The sequence below is a fragment of the Equus asinus genome, chromosome 2 (assembly GCF_041296235.1).
Source record: "Equus asinus isolate D_3611 breed Donkey chromosome 2, EquAss-T2T_v2, whole genome shotgun sequence".
In the NCBI taxonomy this organism is placed as follows: domain Eukaryota; kingdom Metazoa; phylum Chordata; class Mammalia; order Perissodactyla; family Equidae; genus Equus; species Equus asinus.
The window spans coordinates 177084488-177110603 of record NC_091791.1 but is presented as its reverse complement, the minus strand read 5'-3'; the positions used below and the strand labels follow the sequence as shown (position 1 = coordinate 177110603).

At 45.0% G+C, this 26116-nt stretch overlaps 1 protein-coding gene across 1 annotated transcript in view; it reads right to left on the bottom strand.

The window, feature by feature from the left end:
* Nucleotides 1–13808: 13808 nt before the first annotated feature.
* The window catches only part of NUBPL (NUBP iron-sulfur cluster assembly factor, mitochondrial), a 252602-nt gene continuing 240294 nt past the window's right edge, over nucleotides 13809–26116 (bottom strand). Inside the window, exon 12 of the mRNA XM_044765455.2 lies at nucleotides 13809–13977. Within this exon, the coding sequence (XP_044621390.1) occupies nucleotides 13927–13977 (51 nt within the window). The 3' untranslated portion in view covers nucleotides 13809–13926. The remainder of the gene's footprint in view (nucleotides 13978–26116) is intronic.

Sequence of the window (26116 nt, the reverse complement as noted above, 5' to 3'; positions counted from 1 at the left end):
CACTGTGGCCTTTCTCTTATCCGTCTCTGACAGAAAAAATAATATGCAGTAGACCTAAGCACTCAGATTTCTGACCATGAAGCAGGACATGGTCTTTCTGGAATAAATAGTGATCTTCATAGAAGGGATCCACATCTCAGCTGAGAAAGAAGCCAGATCGGATAAGCCAAAGGAGAGGACCTATGACATGGTGAATCTCCTTGTGGGGGTAAGTGAAGGTTTCCTGCAACAGCTCTTGAGGCAAAGCCATATACCTCTGGGCAAATTTCTGGCCAGAAGAGGTTCAAAATGAGCTTCCATGGTGTTCTATTTTAGCCTGGAGATGGAACCAGCACTGCTTTAAGAGTGACTGAGAAGTTAAAGGTTAACAAAAAAGATACGACTCTATGTTTGTGTGTGCCAATCCCCCTCTATTCTACATGTGTGATGCCACCACAGCGTGGCTTGATGAGCAGTGTATAGGTCTGTGCTGGGGATCCAAAGCAGCAAAGCCTGGGCCACTGAAGCAGAGCAAGCACACTTAACTACCATGCCACCAGTCTGGCCCCAAGTAGCTCTATTTTTGAATGGAAAATAGGGCTATGCTTGCCTGACTCAGTTTCCCACACCACTAGGAATCCTAGCTGCTCAGACCAAAACCAAAGAAAGACAGTGCTCTCAATTCAGCAACAACGCTGAATTTCAGACACGGTGTTTGTGAGGGGATTAGCTCGGAGTATAACTTCCCAAACGTGGCTACAGAAAAGACACTGGGACTTAGAGTAAGAAACAAGGGTCTTCATCCCATCTCTGCTACACTGGCTAGTTTTTGACAGTAGGCGAGTCATTTAACACTTAACCTGTGTCTCTGGTTCCAACTCTATAAAATGAGGACTGGACAACACACAAAGTCCCTGAGAGCTCTAAACATTCTGCAGTTGGGTTCACGCTGTTTGTTAAAATGTGTGAGTACGTTCTACTCCAAAAGCCACAGGGCCTTGCTCTCTGTCCTCTTCCCTGGGTCAAGTCATGATTTGTCCCCAAGTTAGTGGCTTCATATACACAGTAGTTGCACAAACAGAATCCAGGTGAACCAGGGGCCAGCCGTCATCACTGGACCTTCTATGACTCTGGAGCTCAGCTAAAGCCGTGTGAGCTGGGAGTGAACAGACTTGCCACAAGAATAGGATTTGACTGTGAAAGTGAGTTTTCTGATGAGTTTAAAGCAGCAAAAATGCTCTGAAGACTGTTTTATACCTGAATGATGACACATGAATTAAAAAACAAAACAGCTTCCCATATCTCTGCAGGTTTTAGTTTCCTGTGGCTGATAGAAATTTCACCTAACTCCCAACTGACCCCTCCTCCTGAAAAATTTTTTTTCAGAATTCAAAATAAAATGAGGGCACATGCCAATCAGTGGCCTCGATAGTCAGACCAATGGGGGCATGGGCTTTGGTTTTATAGAATGTTAACATCGCACAAAACTCAGTGGTTGCACATCATTGTAGTCTACAGTTTCCCCGATGCTCAGCAGTGCTTTGCGTCTGCAGGCTGGGAGCTCTGTGAGGCAGAGAGGGTATCTCACTCATATTGAGCACCATGCCCAGGTATATGATAGATGCCTGTATCAGTCTGCCAGGCAACCAGAACCAAGCACCACAGACTAGTGCTTGAACAATAGACCTTTGTGGCTTAAACAACAGAAATTTTTCTCATCATTTTGGAGGCCAGAAGCCTGAGATCAAGGTGTCAGCAGGGCTGGTTTCTCCTGAGGCCTCTCTCCTGGACTTGTAGACGACCATCTTGTGCCTGCATCTTCACACGGCCTTCCCTCTGCATGCCGCTGTCCAAATGTCCTCTTCTTCAAAGGACACCAGTCACCCTGGATGAGGGCCCACCCTAATGACCTCAGTGTAACTTAATTACCACTTTAAAGACTCTATCTCCAAACACAACCATACACTGAGGTACTAGGGGCCAGGACTTCAACATACACATTTTAGGGGGACACAGTTCAGCCCATTACAGTGCTCAGTGAGTGTTCAGTGAGCAAATAGTGCAAGGATGGGTGGATGAATAGAAGGATGAATGGATGTATGCATAAATGGATGGATGAACAACCAGGTGGTGAACAAATACCTAGTGAATCGAGTGCATCTACATAATCATTTGTGGGTTTGGGGTTTTGTTGCAATATCATACCAAAGGTTTTACATTATAAATTTTAATCCAGCTTTACAAGATGTTTTTAAAAAGTACTACTTAAGAAATCCTATTAAGCTGACAAAAAATAGCCACACCCGGACTTATCAATGCCATTTCCCCTGTCCTAACCATTCCCTTTTGTAATGACTTCCTGTACCCAAGAGAATATCAGTATTTGCCTACAACAAATAACTACCACCTCTCCCATTAAATACCTACATAGCTAGAACCTTCACATTAGGGAAACACAAAGAACTAAAAGAATAGTTTTAGTTAGATCTGTTGCCTAATAGTCCATTGTTTGTGCCTGGTTTTGTTTGTTTTTAACTGAACCCAGCCAGTACTTAGTTTCTAGGGTTGCTTAGCACTCTGATTCCATTCAGTAAACTATAGAAATGCCCCTAGAGAATTGTAGGGAACCAGGAAAATGCCCAGCTGGGACCTCAGTGACTTTCTCCTCTGATTCACTTGGTCACTTTGAGTCTCTCCCGCATCTCTGATGGCCTGGCAATTCAAGCCCACCCTCCACTGCCAATGCTCGTCCTCTATTTTTCCACCTGGCCGTAGAAGGAACTTGGTCACACGTAACACCATCAAGATGGTTGTAGGTGCATGTCTGGACAGGGTCAGTGAAGTACTTGTGCCCCTTGCCCTGCCCACGATGTCCTGAGTCATGTTGCCGGCGCTTAGTCTGACTCAGAATTCCCCTGGTGCCAGCCTTGGTCACCACAAGAAGCACTGCCAGAGGACACGCCCAACTTAATGAATGAACTGTTGTGACACAGCCAGTATGAGACCAATTCACTGGTATCATGGGATCATGTGGGCACTCATTCATTCATTCACGCCTCACTCATCCATTCATTCAAGCCTCACTCATTCACTCCCTACTGGAAATCTTGTTCAGCAGATAAGCCACAGCATATGCTTCCCTTGAAGCAAGTGTGGTAATTTTAAAAGTCTCCATTATGATTTATACCAATTCTGTGCTTAAAAATAAAAATGGAGAGATAAATGGATAGTATGAGTTGTATCTGTATAATACGTGAATTAGGTATTAAAATTTAAAGACAAATTTATTGTAGTCCTTTGCCAATGACAGTGATGAATTATCCCGCTGTGACCCATGGGCAGACTGGCTACTCTACACTAGGATTAACCCACGTGAGCATCCCCTGGGGCTCCCTCAGATGACCTAGTATTAATGAGTATTTCCACGGACACCACTAGGCATGATGCTGTTGACTTTGACTACACGTACAGAATGGGCCCTAAGGTCCCAGGTTCTCCTGTCTGCAGAGTCCTTTCCCCCTTCCCACACACCTAGACAGCTGTGTCAGAAATTGATCAAATACATTCAGGTGCTGTAAAACTTGTCAGGGATTCAAACCACGTGATTTCTGACCTCTATCTGTTAGCTTCTCTTTTTAAAACGTGTTTTAACCGTCCTGTTTTAGACACGTTTTATTGTAAACCACTTCACATTGTTTTTGAGAGTAGGTGGCATGTAAATCAGGCTTGAAGAAAAAGCTTCCGACCACTGTAATATTCCCAGAGCACGGAAAGCTCAGCGAGGAGGTGGCGAGATGGAGGGCCATTCCCCCAGGCCGTCCTGGCTGGGTGCACCTGTCATTCCATCATCAGGGCCTATTCCCTGCAGGCTGAGAGATGAGGGGAGAACCATCCAGAGGTCTGTTAGGAGCCCTACTCTGCCAGAAACAGAGCATCTAATTCACTTGAGTCTTGTTCTGCTGACAATCTCAAGTCACAGAGTGAAGAGAGCTGCTGCTTGGACCTATTTCTGACCAATGAGGGAGAAGTAGATGGATGACAGGGTGAAGGTGACCAGCACTTGGAGAGAAAAGGGACCCTGTCATCATATGATTTGTAAGAGCCAAAGAAGGGAGCAGGAGCGGTTTGTGTTCCTGAGGCTGTGTGAAAGCAGAACTCCGCAAGTCTAGGGAAAAGAAGATCTGATTCAATGGACTTAAACCAACTCAGAGGGCAGCACAGTATGGAGGTTAAAGTGCATGCTCAGGAATCTGGCCAGAGCTCAGTCAGGCTCCCGGCTCTGCCCTCACAGCTGTGCAACATCACCTCCCTGTACCTCAGGCTCCTCACTGTAATCGTGAATAAAAAGACCTACCTTCGATGCTGGCTGTGAGGATTAAATGAGATGAGGTACATACAGCCCCTAGCGCAGAGCTTGAATCACGGCGAACACTCAACAAAGACCGGCTGTTGTTTCCGTTCCTGCAGGCCTCCTACGTGTAAGGCACTGGGCTAGATGCTCTTCGATCGCACCGTCAGAGACCCTGATCATATAGAACTTGACTCTGGAAAGAATGGAGGCTCCACATAATATAATTCTGACTATCTACTCAGACATAATTCCAGAGAGGAGGAAGAGAAGGAGTTATCCAAAGAAATCACTATGTCTCCAGTGAGCTTATATTTTATGAGGACACTTACAAAGGCAGGAAGGAGGAATGTGCAGCGAAGAGCAGATCCAGAGGAGGGGCAGAAAATGGAAGAATCAAGTTGAGGAAGCGGAAGGCTGGGCCTGGGGATTAAGGCGCACACAGAACAACAATAAGACCCACTGGGGTTTGCTCAGAACAAGACAAGAACAAGAGAAGGGTTGGCCTACCGCTTGGGGCAGATGACACAGTTAACTTAGAGACAAAACAGTGAAAACAGAATTACTCAACTCCTAGTTTGTTTACGTCTTCTCTATCAAGAAGAATGATCTGCAAGCCAGAAAAAAGAGCAAAACATGGCCAAGAGGAAATTAAAGTCTGAGATGGTGAGGAGATAGGAAGACAGCACCTGGCTGCCGGGTTTACGTCTCCAGGCTCCAACGAATGACATCTCGGCACTGCCTGTACGTGCACCCAAGTGCTCGCTGCGACAGGGACAGCAAAAGAAACAGCCCTGGGACCCTAAAAGAACATTAATTCATGACTATAATATCTGAAAAAATGGCAATATGTTAGTATTTGAGTTTATGAAGCGTGGTAGAACTCCCAGAAACTTGCAGAGGGACAAATGTCTCAAGTTTAGTAACAGAGACTTTTAGCAAAATTCTAGCACAGATTAGATGCCCTGGGTTGACCCAGGAGGATGATCGCTGGTCAGACCAACCTCGTCTCCCTCACAGGGTTCCTCAGATGGTAACCTTGTAGAGTTAGGAAATGGTAACAAACGAGGCTGCACAATCTCTTTGTGACCCAGGTAGAAAAATACAGCCTCCATGATAGGACGGTTAGCACTCAGAGAGGCTCAACTACAATCCCCACAGAGGAGTGGAGACCAGGTCATCATTGGTGTGTAGAGGGGTTTCAATGGCACATGACTCGGTCTTCAGTGTCTCTCTATTTAGACCGGGGTCTGGACTTGCAGAACAAAGGAAGTTTGCTGATATCTGCTGGGAGAAAGACCAGGAGGCAGCTGGTGGGGGAGGAGGGGTTGAGAGCACAGCTGTGGAAGTGGACAGCCTGTATGTGGATCCCAGCTCCACCCTTTGCTAGTTGTGTGATGTTAAAGAAGTTACTTATACCCCCTGACTCAACTTCCCCACCTGGAAAATGGGGCTAATAATTGTATCTCCCTCACTAGATGAGGTAGATCAAATTAGTATGCATAAAAGCATTTAGAACAGTACCTGATTATGAAGGTATGAGGATCCCAACCACTGCCGTCAGGCTGAGATGGTAGAATCTTACAAAACGAAAGTGATGAAGATAAAATGTTTACTATAAGTTATAATATCCAATTAGGAAAAGCACCTGAAAGGCTACCAATAGGGGACTGATAGTGCATACATATGATGGGCTATTACAGCCATCAAAATCATGTTACAGAAGAAGAATTAAGGCAATGAAGAATGAATCAGGGTAAGGGAGAGGAGGTGACGGAGGCAGAGGGAGTCTTTGGGGAAGGTGGTCTCTGAAGGATGGGACTGAAATGAGGGGCTGAGCCATGTAGGGCTGGGAAGAGCAAGGGCCCCAAAGCAGGGAAGGGCTTGGACTGGGAGCACGGTGCACAGCGGGGACAGAAGGAAATGAGGCTGGAGCAGCCCCACCACGCAGGGCCCTGCCAGCCTGGGAAGCACTGGGGCTTTATTTTATGTGGCACGGGAAGCCACTGGAGGGTTGTGAGCTGGAGAGAGTTATGATTGTAAAGGATCACACTTGCCCCTTTTTGGAGAATAGACTGTAGGAGGGTAAGAAGGGAAGTAGGGAGACCAATTTTGGGGGACAGCAGTTTAATAATTTTGCAGGGTTTTTTTTCTCCCAATGATTGGCACCTGAGCTAACAACTGTTGCCAATCTTCTTTTTTCTTTTTTTCTTTCTGCTTTTTCTCCCCAGTACAGAGTTGTATATTTTAGTTGTGGGTCCTTCTAGTTGTGGCATGTGGGACGCCGCCTCAACGTGGCCTGATGAGCGGTGCCATGTCTGCGCCCAGGATCTGAACCAGCGAAACCCTGGGCCACCGTAGCGGGGCACGCGAACTTAACCACTCGGCCACGGGGCCAGCCCCAATTTTGCAGTGTTTTAAGAAAGAGATGATAGTGGCTCAGGCTGGGGGAAAATGGTGAAAAGTGGCAGACTCAGAATTTATTTTGAATAGCATGATCCTAATTTTATAAAAAAGAAATACACACAAATATACTAGAAAGATACACATGCAGATATTAACAGTGGTTATCTCTGGATTGGCTACTCAGTGACTTTAATTTCCTTCTTTGTGATCTTCTATATTTTTCAGTTTCCACAAGAAATGTAGTATTTAAGAAATGAGGGGGGAAAAGAAGATATTTTTGGAAAAGAAAAAAATCAATTATCCAAGGACAGGCCAAGTGAGGTGTGGATCAGTAACAGCCTAAGTAAAGAGATGTCAAGGTTGAGACGTTGACTGACAGCAATTTCAGTATCTGTTGACAGTGTAAATGACTAAAAAAGTAATGACTGCAGGTAATAGGACATAATTTAGGGACCTCCTTCCCTGTGGGAGGTGACTGTCCCCTTCCATGTGTTTTACTGGAACCTACCTGGCGTATCATATGCCGTTCTGGGCACCACAATCTCAGGTTAACTGAGCTAGAGGAGAACCATCAGGAGTGGGAGGCGCTTGGAAGCACACGCTAACAATAGGAGCAGTTACCATCCATGAGCACCTGCTCCACGTCAGGCACTTTAAACACGTGAAGTAGTTAAGATCTGAGATGCTCATTTGAGTGGAAAGAAAAAGGGGGCAAATGAGCATTTTTCTGAGCACTAATGGAGTCAGTGCACTAATCACTTTCTCCTACTTTATCACATCTAATCCTTACCATGATATTCTGAGATAAGTATTATCTCTATTTTACAGACCCACTGTTCTGTGAAATCGAATTAGGGAAGCAGCATTGCATTGCTGTGGGATCTGGGGCCAGACAGCCTTGACTCCTAGCACCTCAGTGACCTTGGGCATGCTAGTGAGCCTTCCTAAGCCTCAGTTTCCTCATCTACAAAAGGGGGCTCTGACGTCTATCTCACGGGGCTGTTAGAAGATTAAGTTAGTTAATGCATTAGAGCACTTAGCATAGTGCCTGGCATGGAGTCAGCTCAATAAGCATCAGCTATTATTGTTAAGAAAACATGCCCAAGATCACCCTGGGAGTAAGGTGGGGAAGCAGTGAAGAAAAGGATCCGAGAGCCCTGGTTAGTTACTTTCCAGCAGAGGAAGGTCTGTCACAGGGAAGAAGAGAGGGGCTTGTAGTGACTTCCAGAAGTAGAACCAGACCAGGGAGCAGGGTGTTTGGTAGGGGCAACCTGAAATTAGCTAGCTAGGGGATGTCAGTTACTTTTCTGCCTAAGTAGATACAGATCTTCCTCGTTCAGTCATTAAGCTGTCACTCCTACTTGTGGTGCTGTAAGGTGCCAGGCCCCAGTGGCCTGGAGGGAGAGCCTAGTAAAGCTACTAGTGGCCTGACAAAGCCTGCCCCTCACAATACCCTTGTTATGCAGAGCTGGTCTCTGAAGAGAGGCAGGACAACTGCATGGAGTTTAAGGAGCCTCCTGGGAGAAAATGGCACTAAAGACCCAAAGGGGAAACTCACCATGAGAAAAGGGGCAGTCTGGACTGACGGTCTCGGGTCACCAGCAGGAAAGCAGGGTAACCCTTGCAGGGGCGGGGGGAGGCAGGTTCCAACGCAGCCCATGACTGAGCCTAAAACCCTTCTGGATGGGGGTGTGATTTGAGAACGATGACTGAGCAGCATGAACTAAAAGGGCTGTAACAGTGGGCCCGAGCACACCTCCCATGCAGGGGCTCTGGGGCAGCGAGGGAAGCCTGCAGCCATGGGGAGAGGGCAGGCTGCGCAGAGCCAGTTTTCAACATCCCCACGTGCTGAGAGGCCGACCACTCAGACTCCCTGTTTTTTCTCTGCCTGTTTGGAACTGGACTGACCCTTCTGGAGTAAATTCAAGACCAGGGTGTTCTTGGATGTTTAGAAGAGGCAGGAGTGGTGGGGCCCTAAGAGAGACTTTGGACTTCCTACTAGTGCGAGCAGGAAGATGTTCTGGCAACTAATAGGGGGAGAAAGATATAGCTATTATTTGTACCCCTCAAGCTGGTGAAGTAGATTAAGTCAGTGGTATACATTTAATAAGACTTGATTCAGCTCAGCATTAAGGACCTTCTAAAAATCAGAATTAATAATAATAATAGCTAACATTTATTCAGTGTTTATTATATGACAAACTCTTTACATACCTTAGCTCATTAATCCTCATAAAAACCTGAGAAGGGGACTATTTTTACCACCATTTTACAGATGATGAAACTGAGGCTGGGAGAAGCTAAAATACCGTGTTGAAGGTCACATAGTGGACATCAATGGAACAAGAATGAGACAATAGGGCTGCCTGATCGTAGCGCCTATCCTTTTAACCACTGCACCCGTCCAGCTCACTGTAAAGATGGAGAGGGAGGGGCCAGCCCAGTGGCGCAGCCGTTAAGTTCGCACATTCCACTTCGGCGGCCTGGGGTTCACAGGCTCAGATCCCAGGTGCAGACATGGCACCTCTTGGCAGGCGTCCCACATATAAAGTGGAGAAAGATGGGCACGGCTGTTAGCTCAGGGCCAGTCTTCCTCAGCAAAAAGAGGAGGATTGGCAGATGTTAGCTCAGGGCTAATCTTCCTCAAAAAAAAAAAAAAAAGATGGAGATGGAGACGCAATGCAACGTGGTGATGCAGCTGATGGGATTAGAATAGATGAGCATTTGGACTAGAATCCTATGAAGTCCTTTCCTGTGCTGCAATGCTGGGAGTTTACGCTTCCTTGCAAGCTAAGAATCTGTGTGCTTCATTTACCTCTACAGAATTGCTATCGAAATGAATTGTTTGTTTTGACTGGACAATAAGCCTAGGAAGTATTGCTAAGGAATATAAAGGAATATGTGGTTTACATATCGAGAAGTATTCTAAGTCTGTAGGTCAAATTTCATGCCACCGACCTTCAGAGGAGCAATATTTGCTCATTCAACAAATATTTATTACGTGCCTTCTGTGTACGTTGTTCTAGGCGTTTGGTATATAGCAGTAAATTAAATGGACAAAGATCCCTGCCTTTGTGGATTTTACAGTCTTGTGGGGGGAGAGAAAATAAACAGTAAACATAACAGCTGAGCAAATTATATAGTACATGAGAAGGCTTTAAGTACTTGACCACAGTTGCAGTTTTAAATTAGGCTGGCAGGGAGACCTCTTTGAGAAGGTGACGTCTAAGCAAAGACGAAGGAGGGAAGAGTCAGCCAGGTAGGTGTGGGAAGGAAAACATCTGAGGCAGAGGTTACATCCAGTGCAAGCCCTGGACTACAGCCTGCTTGGCTGGAGGAGCTGCGAGGAGGCCCGAGGGGCTGGGCCAGGGGCAGGGACGCGGCGAGGAGTTGGAGGTGAGGGCCACACACTGAGGGAGGGGTGGCAGGTCCTCCAGGCCCTTGTAAAGACTTTGGCTTTTATACCAGGTGAGATGAGGAACTGTTGTGGGGTTTAAAGCAGAGAAGTGACATGCTCTGACTTACATTAAATATATTAAAATGCACTGTATTTCATGTTCTTTTGACTTGAAAATGTTCTTTATCACTGAGATCGCTGCTCACAAGGAAAGGGAGCTTACACCTAAACGACGTCAGCACTGGGTGCTCAGAACCGCACCAGTCCTGAGACTGGAGTGCAAGGCGAAAGAGCTGGTGGGCTGACTAAAAATAGTTTTGTCACTTAGTTCAAAAAGCCGCTGGGAGGAATAACTAATAACAATAGCTGTAAAGGTCACTGCAAATATTAAGTGCTATCAAATGCTAACTACTACTTAAAAATGAAAAGCCCGTCATTATTCTTTGGCCCCGGAGTCGGGACCTCTGGCAGCCTGCATGCCTCAGCCAGCCAGTTAATGCTTCGGTGCCTTTAAAGGACTTTTCCTTCAGTCCACGTTATCTGACGGCTGAATCAGCCAGCCACGGCGCTGGTGGAAGGAACCGAGCTGTTTACCACATGTACTCAGCAACAGAACACAATCCTGAGGGCAGGGGTTGATGAATGCTTGTTTAAAAAAAAATCATTAATTCTTAAGCTGTCCTTACTATACTCCCTGAAAAGCACTGAGTGCTTAAATGAATGACACGGGGACAGATGTAAAAAGCTCTTGCAATGAGATGTTTACACCAATCCACCGGGTCATGGAAATTTTGCTGGAGATTTGTTTGTGTGGGAGTAACACTGGAATACTAGCTTGCGGTGCCAGCTTTGAAACCGGCACAATGAATAGCTATTGTTCCTGACACAGCATCCGGCCACTCTTGTCTACACACACTGAAGATGACCTTCCTCCTTAGAAATAACTTCCAGCCATTATATATATATTTTCATTGTTATTGGTGTACCCAATGTTCTAGATCCTGGGGAGGCAGGAAACTGTATAAAGACATTTCAGACTCTCTCCTAAAAGGATGCCACAATTTCTTTATTTTGGTAAGTCAGGTCACCAATGTTACTGCATTCCTAGCATAATGAGATATGTTGAAAGAGATATAAACTAAAGGGAGGAGAAGGAAGGTACGTTAGTAAACACCTATTAACTACCAGACTCTGTTATAATAGCATTTCATTTCACCATCACAATCCAGTAAAAGTAGATATTTTCTGCTATTTACCGATGAGGAAACTAACTAGAGAGATTAAGTAACTTGCTTAAATTACGTAATAAGTGTCAGAGTTGGGATCTGTACCTAATTCTGTTGACTCCATATCCATGCTCTCGTCCCACAGACCCACCCTCGAGAAGACTGTCATCTAGTGGATGAGGCAAGACTTACAGAGATCAACTGGAGAAAAATACTAGCAGTACATAACCAAATGCTAGTCCACGTGACCAAGAACCAGAATTCAGTTCTACAAACCAGGACAAATGCTGACAAAGAGCAAGACCCCAAGCAAAGTATGTGCAGTTACCTTACTGAAGTGGAAGGTGATTTTTCTATCAATGACACATACGTTTCTGATGATCCAGATGACCTCGAAGACAGGCCTGAGGCCGTAGGCCCAAGACGGCACTGCCCACGTTTTGATTTGCCTGGGTCCACTCATGTCTTTTCCCTAAAGTTCTACATCTGCAAGATAATAGACTTGGGGTGGGAGGTGTCAGAGGAAATGCAGAAAGTCCTAAGACATTTAAGAAAACGTGAATTAGAGGTCACAAAGACAGCTAAAAGCACTCGTAGGCAATTATGAAAATAAGCCTAAACGGTGCTTGATTACGTGCTAATGACTTAGGAAATTTTTAGTTTCCAGGATGTCTGCCCCATTTCCTGTCATCCACTGGTGTCTACTCTGGGGATGGCACTTGTGCTAGTTACTAAGCCGCCGCTCGGCTCCAAAGCCACCCTTCTCTGCTCTGCCCGGTGGCTCTAGGCCGGGACTCTGGCCTGCCGCTCCCCGTGGCTCCACCAGGAAGGAGTGCTGGACGGAGGGACGGCCAGGCTGGAGAAGGTGGGGGCCCTGCTTTTTTCTGTTGGCTTGCTGTTCACTCCCCATTTTTCGTTGTCTCCCCAGCCTCACTTCTCCCTGCCATGGCGGTTCATTCCAGCAGCAGCAGTTGATTCTCACTTGCAGTTTTTCCAGAACTCAGAGAACCAGCCTCACGGGGCATGACCACCACCTCCCCAAAGTGTTAAGTGTTTGTGATTCTGGCCTCTTCCCTTGTTCCTCTAGGCCTCGGGCTGGTGGCTGCTTCCTGCAGTTACGATTATCACGTACCTTAATGTGCTCTTTCTCTTGTCAGTTCTTCGACACCTAGTTAACAATTCTTTATATTAAATTCTATTAAAATAACTGATGTGGTTTCTGTCTCCTGACAGAACTCTGACTCAAATGCAATTAACTTCACTGTTAATTTACATTAAAGCAAATTGAAAAGCCATTTAACATATGCTAAGGTCCAATACAAATGTTTGGAACAGGAATATTTAGTTCATCTCTTGTACCCACATGAGGCTGATGGTTCTAAAATGCCAATCTGACCATGTCCCTGCCTGTTTAAGGCCCTACAATGGCTCCCCACTGCTTGCTGGATAAAGCCCACACTCCTACATCAGGCCCTCCACCAGTCTCTGCTCCCGCTCCAGAGCCATCCACCCAACTCTGCCTTCTCCAAACCCGCCACGCCATGTTACACCCATGCCTTTGCCTAGGTTGTTTCCTCTGCTTAGAATTTATCCTTCAAAGTCCAGCTCAGACTTCACCTCTTCTAAGAGGCCTTCCCTGTTACTACTCTCCCTCTAGCAGCTAAACACTCCCTATTCTGTACCCCTGTGCTCCTAAGTCTAAATGTATTCTCCTATCAGGCCACGAACTCCCTGAGGCCGAGGCAGACGTCATATTCAATCATTATTTCAGCACCTGGAACAGTCTTAAGCTTAGTCTTAGTCTTAGGCACTCAGTAGGCCCTTAATAAATGTTTGAACTTAGAATTATCTGTTATTTTTCTATTATCCGAGTTTCTTGATACCCACTTGATGCATATAATTAAAAGAAAATAATCTCAATGTTCACACAATTTTAAAATTCATTTCCTTTCCTCTTCTGTTTGAATGGAACATTTCTTCAAACACAAAGCTGTTCCTATATCTTTGCATTAGATTATATCCTTAGGAAGTGAGGACTTTTTAATTTCCTTGGGTCAGGGCCAAGGAGGGCCAACGTCATCATCAAAGTGACAGTTGACAAAAGAGTAAACATGGCCATCCAAGACTTGGCTGAAAGGAAAATGGTCCTTCTGGCCAAGGCAGGCCACCACAGTGCTGAATAGTCCTCATAAAAGTCCTGTGAAGTCAAATATGATCCCTATCGTGCAAGAGGTTAAGCAATTTGCCTAGCTGGAATCTAGAACTCAGCTCTTCCATGTCACCACAGGTGAGGATAAAGATGTTACTCCTGGGATTAACTGGTTCAGGCATCTTAATGTGGCCAGGGGTCCCTTACAAATTAGGTAGTGGTGATGCTTCCAAGTTGACTATGTCATCAGAGCAATGGGATTTTTGCTGTCCCACACCTTGGAAGCCTTTCTCCCACTGCTAGCTAACTATGCATGTGCTCCACCATCTTGATGCTCCCTCGAAGTCTGAAGATACCAAGGGAGCGGATGTGGCCACGGAAAACTGTGGGAATCTGGAGGCAAGTAGCAGGCAGCACAAATTCAACTCTGACCAAGGCCACTCACTGTGTGCTCGATATTTTGGAGGTAGAGCTGGAAAGAGATAAAGGCAAAAAATAAAAATTTTTTAGAAAGCACAGTTTCTCTTTGTCTTATAATCTATCTTTTGATCTTTTAATACATAGATAATAAGCATCTGTTCCTGCATGGGGAAGGAACATGATTCAGTTTGCTCAGAGATAACTGTGACCTCCGTAAGATGGATAGTGTGTTTCACCCACAGAGTTGCTAGGAGAGCTGCACTTTCACACTTGTAGGCATCACGAGGACTCAGCTGGATCCCACGAAGAATCAACGAGTACACTGCGCTACCTCAGGAATCATTACATCTGTCGGAGTTTCTGTCACTTTATTTTCAGGAATCTTTGCTGAACAATTGAACATTTATTTGTTTTTTTATCATTTTAATACTGAAATTTTGTGTAAACCTGATTGATTGTGAAAAATCCATATGCTTATGGTACTAAGCATAACAGGGAGAATGGAGATAGTTAAGAAAACAAAAGAGATCTATTTCCTAATCTAATGTAATAACTTTAAAGAAACAAGCTAAATCTTTTCTATTTTCTCCTTGTTAAGAGCTCTTCATGTGGGATATAAACTATTTTGAAAAATTCCACAGAAGGACACAATTAGACGGTGGGCTGGCAGCCTTCCCTTCACCCCTCCAGATCTGTCCTCCATGCTCTCCACTCTGAGCGCTGCCCCGGGAGGCACAACCTATAGACTATGTCAACGGTCTGGTGCTTCCTGGCTTCCCACTGGATTTGCCAATGAGGAACTAGCAGGCAGTGGGCCCCTCTTCAAGTTGTCCCTGGCTAATCAGAATCTCTACCTTCAGGACTGGTTCAGGTTGACTATGTGCTTGATGTCAGGTCGCTTCTTTCAAGGCAGCCTTCTCTGTAATACAGCCACCCCTCCTCCATCCCCCAGGACCCAGAGCGAGGGCAGTTTTGCTACTCCGAGCCCTGGGATACTGCACAACCTCTATTGCCCCAACACACACCTACATCTTTGTAAATACTTTCTTTATAAATAGACTCTCAATGGATTGTCTTAATTTGGGTGGGCCATCTCTTTCCTGTTAGTACCCTAACTGGGTAATGTTATACTGCTCAATATGGAGGGGTAGAAACAGTCCAGTCTTACTGGAAGTCTGATGCCCAGAGTTAGGTAATATGCAGAGGTGCTATTCAAAATATTTCACACACTGCCCTAGCAGGGTCCTGGAGGCCCTGATGAACCAGGCATTATCCCTTTAGTTGCTGGATTATAGAAAGGTCTAGAGAGTCCCAGGGGATGGGCTGGGGCAGCCAGGGCAGACAGCCCGTGGGAGTGTCAGGATCATAGCTATTGACCAACAACACGGAAGGGTTTAGTGTTTTAACAGCTGGTGCGTTCCAGCTGAACATTAGCCAGGTAATTTCCCTACCTATGTTTTCACCTTTGGGTTAGCAAATTTCAACCACAGAGTTCATTTCTATTGTTATTTAGCATACTCTGAAGGCAGAAATGTAGACGAAAAAGGAGCAGGGAACAGATGTTGCCTTGTATGTATAATGAATGAGCAACAAATTTTACTTTGCCTCACCCTTACACCAAGTGAATCAAGAAAGGAACCAACTTACGCCTCTGGCAGAATGGGTAGCGTGTTGACAAGCTCAACATACAAACCAAATTTCAAAGGCTGCCCACCACTATCAGGCAATGTTTAGAACTGTGACATTTGCATCAAAGATCGTGTCTGTGCTAAGCATTTTGTATCTCTTATGACAGTCCTTTTAATCCTGGACTTTGGTTTCTGAACTTACTTGTTTGAGCCCATAAAATAAAGCACTGTTTGATCCTTAGCCACATACAAGAAGTTTCTTGATTCTTTTAGAGTTGATCCTGTGTGATAGAATTGGTTATTCCTCCCCTGAAACATAATTATATCACGTATTTTTATATTTCCTTCTACTGCTTCTATGGTGACACCACTTACATATCTCAAGTGATTAGTCATGAAAAAGGGCCATATGCTTACAACACATACTCTCTGGGTTTACATTCTGTTAGCTTAAGCCATGGACAATTACACAAGTTCCTTTCTTATTCTCTATGCTGCAAATACTGAATAACTAACCTATCCTGCTAAGGTAACACCAGGTTTAAGAAAATGAGACATCTAATGATTTTGCCAGAATTTCAAGGGAATCCTTAGCTATAGGACATAATTAGATGTGAAAGAAAACCCATCCCAGGAGCTGGCATTTAAAATACTGTTATTTCTCCTTTGCTCCACTAATAACTGGAGGTTAACAGGGTGACATAACAGAATTAGGGAGCAGACACGGAATGTGTGCATCTATATACAAGAAGCTAAGGGATATAGGACAGATTAAGCTATAGAAGAAAATATTCTGATGATCACAAATTGTACAGTGCTGTAGGCCAGCCCTGTATTTCGTATGAATGTCAATGTCAGTTGACATCTATAATATAACTCATAAATTATACTTTTGTCTAGTCTTCTGTTCACAAGGCTAACTGATCACGGAGAATAGCCTGTCTTGGTAGGAAGATGTGTTCTTCAAAATTTGTTGAGTTTGTTTCCTTATGTGATACATGAGATATATGAAATCAAACATTTCTACTTATTAAACAAAAATATTTAACTAAACAACTACCTCTGGAAACAGAAAGGTAAAAAAGAAGCATATTAACAAGTTGTGCTAACCAGTCTTGCCTGAGGACATTAGCCAGGACTTCAAAAATTAGAATAATATTAATAAAACAGAATTACCAAGTTACATCTAGTACTTTTCCATCTCACAAAACATTCCTAGAAAAGATAGGCATTTGGTCCAGTTAAGTGAGCAAATTCTTTCAACGTTTCCAAGTATCCTGTGTCAAATTCCCTGAGAACTGCAGACCTGGGGTCACTGTTAGTCTCGCCTGCCGTTATGTTCAAAAACACACCACACAAAAGATTTCAAGGCATGGAAACAATAAGTTATCTTCTCAGTTCCTAGTAAAAAGTTAGTTGTTCTGGGAATAAAATGTACCATTACCCAACCTCCAAGTGGGAAAACTCAATCAAACAGTAATGTATAATAGGCAGCAAAGTAACCCTGGACCTCCAACGCCGCTGACCACCCACAGAGAAAATTACAGAATCCCCACGATCCATTACCTCAGTCAAGTGAATCCCCATTTACTACCAAGGAGCAGAAGCTATAAATTTTCCTCTGAATGTGCTGCCCTAGCAAATCTGTGACCAGAAGATGCCAGGAACACTGCTTCAGTAACGGCATTGGCTCCCCCATCTGACACCACTTCAGTCCCAGGGCGGTCTTTCTAAAATAGCCTTAGTCAGAAACAGGCAGCAACCAATTCAATAATAGAAAAGTATCCAACTCATTCATTTCCAACTAAAAAAAATACTGCTGATATTACAGTCTCCAAAAATCCAGATACCAAGCCATCTGGAATCTCAGCGGGGACCTAAAATTATAACACAAGATCATGGAGGCACAGAAGTTAAAGGGACCAGCAACGTCTTCTAGATGGCCAGCCCCCACTGAGATCACTTATGTGTCATTCACGGCAGATGATTCCACTGTCAGAGAGGCATTCGCAGGGTAGCCAATCACTGCTTAGGTCAAATTGACCACTGTTCATACGGATCTGAAGCTTGCACCTCTGGAGCACTCCCTCCAGTTCTCCTTTCTGTTTCTCTGAGGAAGCAGAAGAAGCCTACCCCTCGCCTCTGCATGAAGTTGGTGACCCCACGATGTCTTCTGTAAGCCTTATCTCCTCAATCCAAATGGACCTGTGCTTACTGGCTGCCTCTGTCTGGTTCAACACAGGGGCCAGAACAATGAGCGGGACACAGGACCAGACAAGCACATAATTACACTTAATTCATTAGGAAGACTGCTATCCCCACAGTATAAAGTCCTTTGGAAACTGCCTTTTCAAATATTTTTTTCTTTTTCCATAGCAATGTAAACTTTTTCTCAACAGAGGCTTACATAAAATACAATACATGAATCAGACTGAGCAGAGCTGCCGTGGCTGAAGTGAGATGAGGCTCAGAACCTCAGCTGCCCAGCCTCCCCCTGTTCCCTTCAGAGGCCCTACAAACACCTCCGTGGGGCCCCAGGATGCTGACAGTGCAGTACAAACACCACCACTCGAGAACTTCAGAGAAGGATGGACGTCATCTGCTGGTCAGAGGTGGAGTGTTGAGGGATAGGGTACAAAGAGCAGGTAATGGAAAACCTCCCTAAAATAAGTGGCACGTGAGCCAGATGGTGCAGGGTGAACAGGATCCGCAGCCAGAGCAAAGCGAGAAAGCTCGGCAGGCTGCCTGCGCGGAGGGAGTGACTGGCCCGGGGAGTGTGTGAGAGACGGTGTGAACCGACTGTGTGCGGAGGGAGGGGGACCTGGATGCTCTGCTCAGGAATTGTACTTTTCCTGAAGGAAAAGCCATCGGAAGCTTTTAGGCTGGCGAGTGACATGAGATGTGTGCTTTAGAAAATCAGGTGGTGATTTGGAGTTTATACAAGAGAATGGAACAAAGCGGCAGAAATTAGTAATGAGGTTGTTGCCGAACAGGTGGGATGATGAGCACTTGCTGGGAGGACATTTTGGAGATAGAATTAACAGGAACTGCTGACTGGTGGATTAAAGGAGAAGTCGAAGATAATGCTAAAATTTTTTATTCATTCATTCGTTTAACAAACATTTACTGAGAACCTGCTATGGACCAGGCACAATTTAGAGATGAGTAAGAGTAGTTTTTGCCTTCGAGAAAGTGATGGCTTATTCAGATGAGACAGGTCATCAGGCAATGAACAGACCACGAGTGGTAAGTGTTACTGCAGAACTGTGCACATGGTGGTGCGCGAGCAGGAAGGAGCGAGGCAGACACACGTCCTGGCTCCCTCTACTCTGTCCCCTCCTCCTTCTAGCAGGCCTTTCTGCACAGGGTGGGCTGGAAAGGACTACAATCCCCTGTTTCCCCACAGCTCCATTTCCCCACATGGACCTAGCCTCTGCCAAACAGAAGCAAATACTGAAAGACTGGGAACACGGCGTAAATACCCCAAGGGAGGGACCGCCTGTCCCTGCCGCCAGTGCTTATACCGACGAGCCGAGCGCGGCTGTGGAGGCTGTCTGGATTTGTCAGTGGCAGCGGTGCCTGTGTCCAGCCCTCCGTTCCTGGGTACTGTGCTGACATGACTCTCGGCAGAGGCAGTGTGGACCCAGAGCTAAGAACTGTGGCGGCCCCTCCCTTATTCTCGGGCTTCCTGATCACAGAGGCAGGCCATCCCTCCGTGGGCCAGTTCTTCAGGATTCATCTGGGAGTCATCCTGAAACTCAGCCTAGAACCTGCTCCTCTTACTCTCCCAGCCCTGCCCTTTTTAAAGCTAGCTGAATAGATTTGGAGCTGCAACTAATTCCTAAATGAGTCAAAGAGATGTTTAACACAGGCTGGAGGGGGTCAGTGAAGGCTTCCAGGAGGCGGTAATGCTTGGGCAATTCAGTCAAATAGAGACCCAGGAAAAGACATTCCAGGCAAAGCCAGGAAGGTAAGGGCGAGAGAGAACGATATGTTCAGAGAACTGCATGGGATTGACAAAGGGGAAGTTAGGAGGTAAAGATGGAAGGGCAGGAGAGCCTTGAGTCAGGCTAAGCAATCTGAGTCTTAGTCATATGAGTTACTGGAAAATGAAAGCAGAGAAATAATGTAAGCAGATGTGTATGTTAAAAAGACATCTCTGCAGAACTGTGAAGTGAAGAGTAAAGTGGGGAGACTTCATCGGGAAGGAACTGCAACAATCCTGGCAAAAAATACTGACCAGTGAGAGTAGCTACGAGACCTAGGAGTGAGTGGTGTGGACAGGCAATAAGGAAGCAGAATCTCTGAGACTTCCAGACCATCAGATGTCAGGATAGCATGAGGAAGAAGGTGTTGCCAAGGGTGACCCTCCATTTTATGGCTTTGGCAACAGGTGGATGCTGGTGCCACTTCCTTAGATATGGAATCAGGAAACAGGGTGTGATTGTGGGGAAGAGCTCAGTTTTGGCTATGATAAATTAAGGAGCCTGTAGCACAGCTAAGTGAAGTGACAAGCAGGCCTTGGGATAGACGAGTTCAGTTTGAGTCCTTCCACATAAGAGGACACTGCAGGAGACATTGCAGAAAGTGCAGCCTGAAAAGGAGGCAGGGCTGATGACAGAGTCCTGGGGAAATAACTATGTATAAGACAAGCATGGAAAGAGAGGAAGATTGGGCCAGAAAGATAAGAAAACGAAAAGAAAATGGTGTCTTAGAAGGTCATGGGAGAGATCTGAAGAAGGAAGCAGTGGTCCAGCGACAGATGTCACAGAGTGGCCAATACAAGCACGCCACAAACACACACACAAATGCATACACACACATGCTGGTTTTTGCGAGGCCTGAGCAAAAGCGGTTTAATGGGAGAGTCGGGCAATGCATTTGACAGAGGGGAAAAGCAGGCACTAGAACAAGGGAGAATATCAAAGTCTATTTTTTTTTTCCCAAGAAACTTCAACAGGAAGAGAAGAGAGGTAAGGTCGTTGCCAGAAGAAGACATAAACATGAAAGCTTTATGGAATGACTTAAAATAACATCCAATTATTGAGAACTTGCTGTATGCCAGGCGCTGCTCTAAGTCGTTCACATGTCTTGCATTCATACGATCCATCCAATCGCCCTATGAGATAGGTACTGTTATTCTCCCCATCACACAGAAGAGGAACTGAGCAAGGGTAGGGTTAAGTAACTTGACCAGGGTCACAGAGTTAGGAAGCAACAACCCCAGGGTCCACACCTGAATATTCCAGGTACAGGGCTACACGCATAACCACCATGCTTTACTGTGTCCACACCTATAGGATGAGCAGAAACAGCAGAGGAGAGGGAAGGATTAAAGATTTGGAGAGTGTGGCATTCCCAGGGAGCCCAGATGAGACAGAGCCCTTAGGTGGGAGACAAGAGGTGAGGATGAGTATAAACGAAGAAAAGTTATGACTGTGGGGTCTAAACGTAGATGGCATTTGCACCAGACCTCCATTTTATCCTGTCTGGTAGGAGGTAAGAACATCTGCTTGGTGTGAGAGGAGATGTGGTAAGGGAGGACTCTTCACAGGAGCAGAGAGGAGCTAAGGAAGCTGCTGAGCAAAAGAGAGAGGGCCCTGTGGAGGGACAAGAAAAAGACTAATGGGCTGCGCTGTGTCCCAGCTGAGGCTGCAGCCCAACACCCTTCACTGTCCTCCTTTTGCTGGTGTGTGATTTCACCCAACAGAACTCCTGTTGAAGCAGCAGAAACTGGGAGTTTTGAGCGTGAAGGAAAGGCAAAGAAATTAACAATATTAGAAGGAAATAGAAATATTAATTTATTTAACAAACACTAAATAGTAATTGCTATATGCCAGGCACTGTTCTAAACATTTCTAAATATTAACTCACACGCAGATGATCATTAATACTCACTGCTTCCCTTTATTGTTCTGTCTACGAGCTCGGGGCATCTTTAAGTCTCATGCAGTCTTCGCAACCTCCCTATGAGGAAGCTACTAGTCTTACATTACAGTCAAGGAAAGTGAGGTTCAGACAGATTAATTAATTTGCCCAAGATCACAAAATTTAGCAATTGGTGGAGTTCGGATTTGAACCCATGTCTGTGTCTCGAAAACCTGTGCTTTCCTCCACTACCCCACATCTGCTCTGTATAGAATGAGGTACAAATCGGGCGTTTTGGCTGGACAGGGGACACAAAGCCAAAAAGCGGGTAATTGTCTGGCTGAAAATGGAGGAGCATACGATGAGGGTCTCAGTGTGTTTCAAGGGCAAATAGAAGGGGATAAACTGAAAGAGTTTATAATAATGATTGGGGTCAAACATTGGCATTCCAGAGTTTAGGATCTCAAAGGTAGAGCAAGGGTCCTGGGTCTGAATTGAGGGTGCTGAGCTAAGGTCCTGGATGAATGTGGGACCTGGGAATGACAGCAAGAAAGCAGAAGTATGAACAGGTACCACGAGGCTGAGGGGAGAAAAGATTTTTACAAGACGATGAAGAACCAGTGGGTCAGAAGGGACCGTGGCGGGTTAGGGACACACCAGCCAATCTGTCCTCCTGCCCCTCTTCTGTATCCGTCCTCATCCCCCCTTCCACTTATAACAGAGTTAAATGATGAATTCAACACAATTCAAGGCCTACTATGCAAAAGCTGCCACGCATTCACAAAAGTCCTCTGTACTAGCCACGGGAAGAGCAAGAAGTTGGTATAAGCTGATCAAGGGTACGTATGGATGTATTTAATAAATATTTATTGAGTTCTTATTCCATGCCAATAAATTCTACTGGAGAGACAAAAAATAAATGAACCAGTAAAACAAGGCCAGTGGTAAGTGCTATGGAGAAAAAGAAAAGCCGGTTAAGGGGCGTAGGGAGTAAAGGAGTGGGGAGGGTGTGCCATTGCTATTTTACACAGGGCCTTTGGGGAAGGCCTCACTGAAAGGTGACCTTCACACAGCCTTGCAGATATCTAAGAGAAGACATACCTATGCAAAAGGTCTAAGGTGGGTGCATGCTGGATGTGTTCAAGGAACATCAAGGAGACCAGTGTGGCTGGAGCAGAATCAGCGATGGGGAGAGTAGTAGGCGAAAAGCCCAGGCAGGAGTAGACCACATTGGTCCTCATAGATTTTTTGAGCAAAGGATTAACATGATCTCCAAAATCCATTCCTACTCCATGGTCAGGAAGATATTTAGAAATATGAATTTGAGGACCATCAGGGTATTGGATAAGGTCACCTATGGCATGACTACAGAAAGAGAAGAAATCTCGACCATAGGCCCAGGGCATGTCAATGCTTAGAAAGTGGAGGGGAATAAGCAAATGAGACTGAAAAAGAGTAGATGGTCAGTAACATAGGAGAAGACCTGAGACAGACTGAAGTTCCAGAAGTTTCCAGGTGAGGTTATTAATGCTGACACACGCTGCTGGTAAGTGGAGAAGGATGAGACTCAGAGTGGACCCCGGGAGCTGGCAGTGCAGAGACCACCAGATAAGCACTATTTTGATGAGGATGTGTGTGTATGTTGGGGGAGAGGGAGCTCCAAAGTCTGATTGCAGCAGAACGGGAGAAGACATGAAGACACAGAAGGATCACTCTTCCGAGGAACTTTCCTGTAGAGGAGAGAAGAAAAATAGGGTGGCAGCTGGAGGCAAATGTGTGATCAAGGAAGAGAATTACTTTCCATGAAAGATATAACAGCATATGTGTGACAGCTAATACATGTACAGTTAGTGAGAAAGAGCCAGCCGAGGAAATAATTGATGAGAGGAGAGAAGTGGTTTAAGTGCTGCAACCATGTCCCTGAGTCGGCAAGAGGAGATGCGATCTGGTGCACAAATGGAGAGGACGGTCACGGATGCAGCAGGCTGGTAGACGCGGCTGCAGAAGCAGGTTGGGGGCCCTTTCTGATTGCTTTGGTTTTCTCAGTGAAGCAAGAATCAAGGTCATCAGCCAAAAGGAAGAGAAGGAAGAAGTTGGTGATCATAATGAAATGTAACGGAGTGCTTCAGAGCCCAGACTGTGAGCGAAGCCGCCTGGGTTCACATCCCAGCTCTCCCATCTAACAACCATGTGACCTTGGGCAAGTTACTTACTCTCCGTTTCCTCAGCTTCCACATCTATGACATGCAGATAATATTGGTACCTACCTCACAGAGTTGCTAGGATGATTAAATGAACTAACACCGTAAAGCAAGATGTTACTTGCATTGCAGACAACATTGAGTTTCTGGACCTGTTACGCTAAGGGACTAGTCACAGACCACAGGGAAGTCACCAAAGTGGTGCCACAGGCATTTAGGACTTTCCTTGGGACACATATTACTTGGTCTCCCATGTGGGTCAGGGGAAAAGGAGGTCTCAAGACAACTTAGCAGGAATGCCCTGTAACTCTTGTGCATCATGATTCTCAACTCTGGCAGGAGTTACAATCTCCTATGGAGCTTAACCAAAATATCAATGCCTGGCCCCTACTCTCAGAGATTCTGATTCATAGATCTAGGGTGGAACCTATACTGGTACTTTTGAAAAGCTCCCTTCTCCATACCAGTGCCAGTCTAGGTAGGTGGATCCATGCTCTGGAGAAGGGTGGTGGGCTACCAGGTTGTATTCTACTAAATATTCTATTTATCCGGTAAACTCTGATTCCACATCTACAAGGCAACTCTCTCTGTTATTTTGGTTCTCTAAATGGTTTCTCCGTAAGAGGAGAGTGTGCTGGTCAGGCCAGAGTGTCTAGTCCAAGGGGCAGTCACTTTCTCATTGTAAATGACTAAAGTGACTTTGTGGTCATGTACAGTGGTGTGACTCTCGGGGGAGAGGGCATAGACAAGACTTTCTGGACTTAGAACACAAGGCACTGGCCCTGGATCACAGAGAAGTCACTAAGGCGGTGTCGTCTTCCCAGGCTCATCTGTGGGCACAGGTTACCAGACCTTTCCCTGAAGACACGTCTATCTCTAGGAGGTGAGTAGCCAAACTTGAACACCAAATTTCAGAAGTGAGGTGAGAACGAGAGCAGAGAATGCTGGTTCAGCTCTCATTCCTACGATTTTGGCAGTAACACAACACAATTTCTCTTAGCCTAGAGCCATGATTCTTAATGTACCCACGGACCATCTGCATCAGAACCCCTGCTAAATTATAATTTCTGGAAGTAGGGCCAGAAATCTACACTCTAATAGGCTTTCTGGGAAAATATTATGTATGCTAAATTAAGTGAATTTAGAGAGTTAAACTGATGTTTACTCTCCATGAAGATAATACATGAACAAGTCTAACAGTGCAGAAGACCTTACAATCTACTGTCCCCTTCTCCATTCCCCAGTGGCACTACCCAAAAGGCAAACTCTTTTCATATTTTTCTTTTTATTCTTTTGTAAGTTATCTCCTCTGTATAATTTGTTGAAATATTTCTGTTTCTTAATTTATCAACTAAAGCAATTTTCATTGACTCCCTGATGTGAAAGACAAGGATTCTGTTTATACTACCCCATTCCTCTCTTCTCAATGATTAATTTTTTTTTCAGTTTTTCTACCAATCATCACTGCAACATTAAATAACATTCAAACCTCTGTTTCTTTTTACATAAAAATTTAAATCCTGTCTTGACTCTCCACCTTTCCTATTCCCTACACATTCCACCTTGTGTCAGGTACATTTTGACTTTCACATTAACAGATTCTTCAATAGATAGACCTTCAGTAGATGTACCCCCCACAAACACACCTGCTCACACTTGCCTTCCCCAGGATCTGTTGACTCTCAACTCAAAGCCTCCTTTACTGGGCAGAGGGCTCCCTTGTCCCCTGAGACTGGTGCTAGGCTGTCACCTTTCCCTGTTTGTCATCTGTCAACTCACTGTCAACCACATTCCACCTTCCAGAAACGTGTTGAAGTCTCTCATTCTTCTGTGAAGCCTAGTTCCATTCTCTTCCCTGTTATGGGTTTATTCCTTTTGGTTCTTCTCTACTTTCATTTTGGTTGGTTCTTGGGAGTATTGGAAGGCAATTGTGTGCATCTTGTCCATCTCCATGAAACAGATGCCCTGGAACTCATTTTATAGAACAATGATTGTTCTATGTTCATTGTTCATTGCTCATTGTTGTTTTGCATCTCAATTCCAATTCCCTCTTAATTATGTTTGTTCTGCTCTTATTTGAAGACTATTCTTGATAGAATATGTGTTAAGCAATTTTTCATTTCTTTTGTCACCAGTTTATAACATGCTGTTCTTCTTGCATTACATTCTTTAAAAATCTACCTTATTGCCATTGAAAGTGTCATTCACGAGTCTCAGATCATCCTATCTACAACTCTTGGATGTTTGTCCCACTCTTAGGTATCTGGCCTTGGCCATACGTCAAACTCGCCTTTCAATTTGAATCAAACTTTTAAAAAACAAAGTAAAGCTCCCTTTTCAAAAGTAAGTAAAAACAAAAGGTTGAATATCTCATTTCCAAAGACAGTGACTCTGCTGCTCTATAAGCCTGTGTCTAAGGGAGTCCATTTTTGACCTTTCAGTCCTCTGGAGTGTGAATGTAGAGCTTTGTGGTTAAAATGTCCGCTTTGGAAGT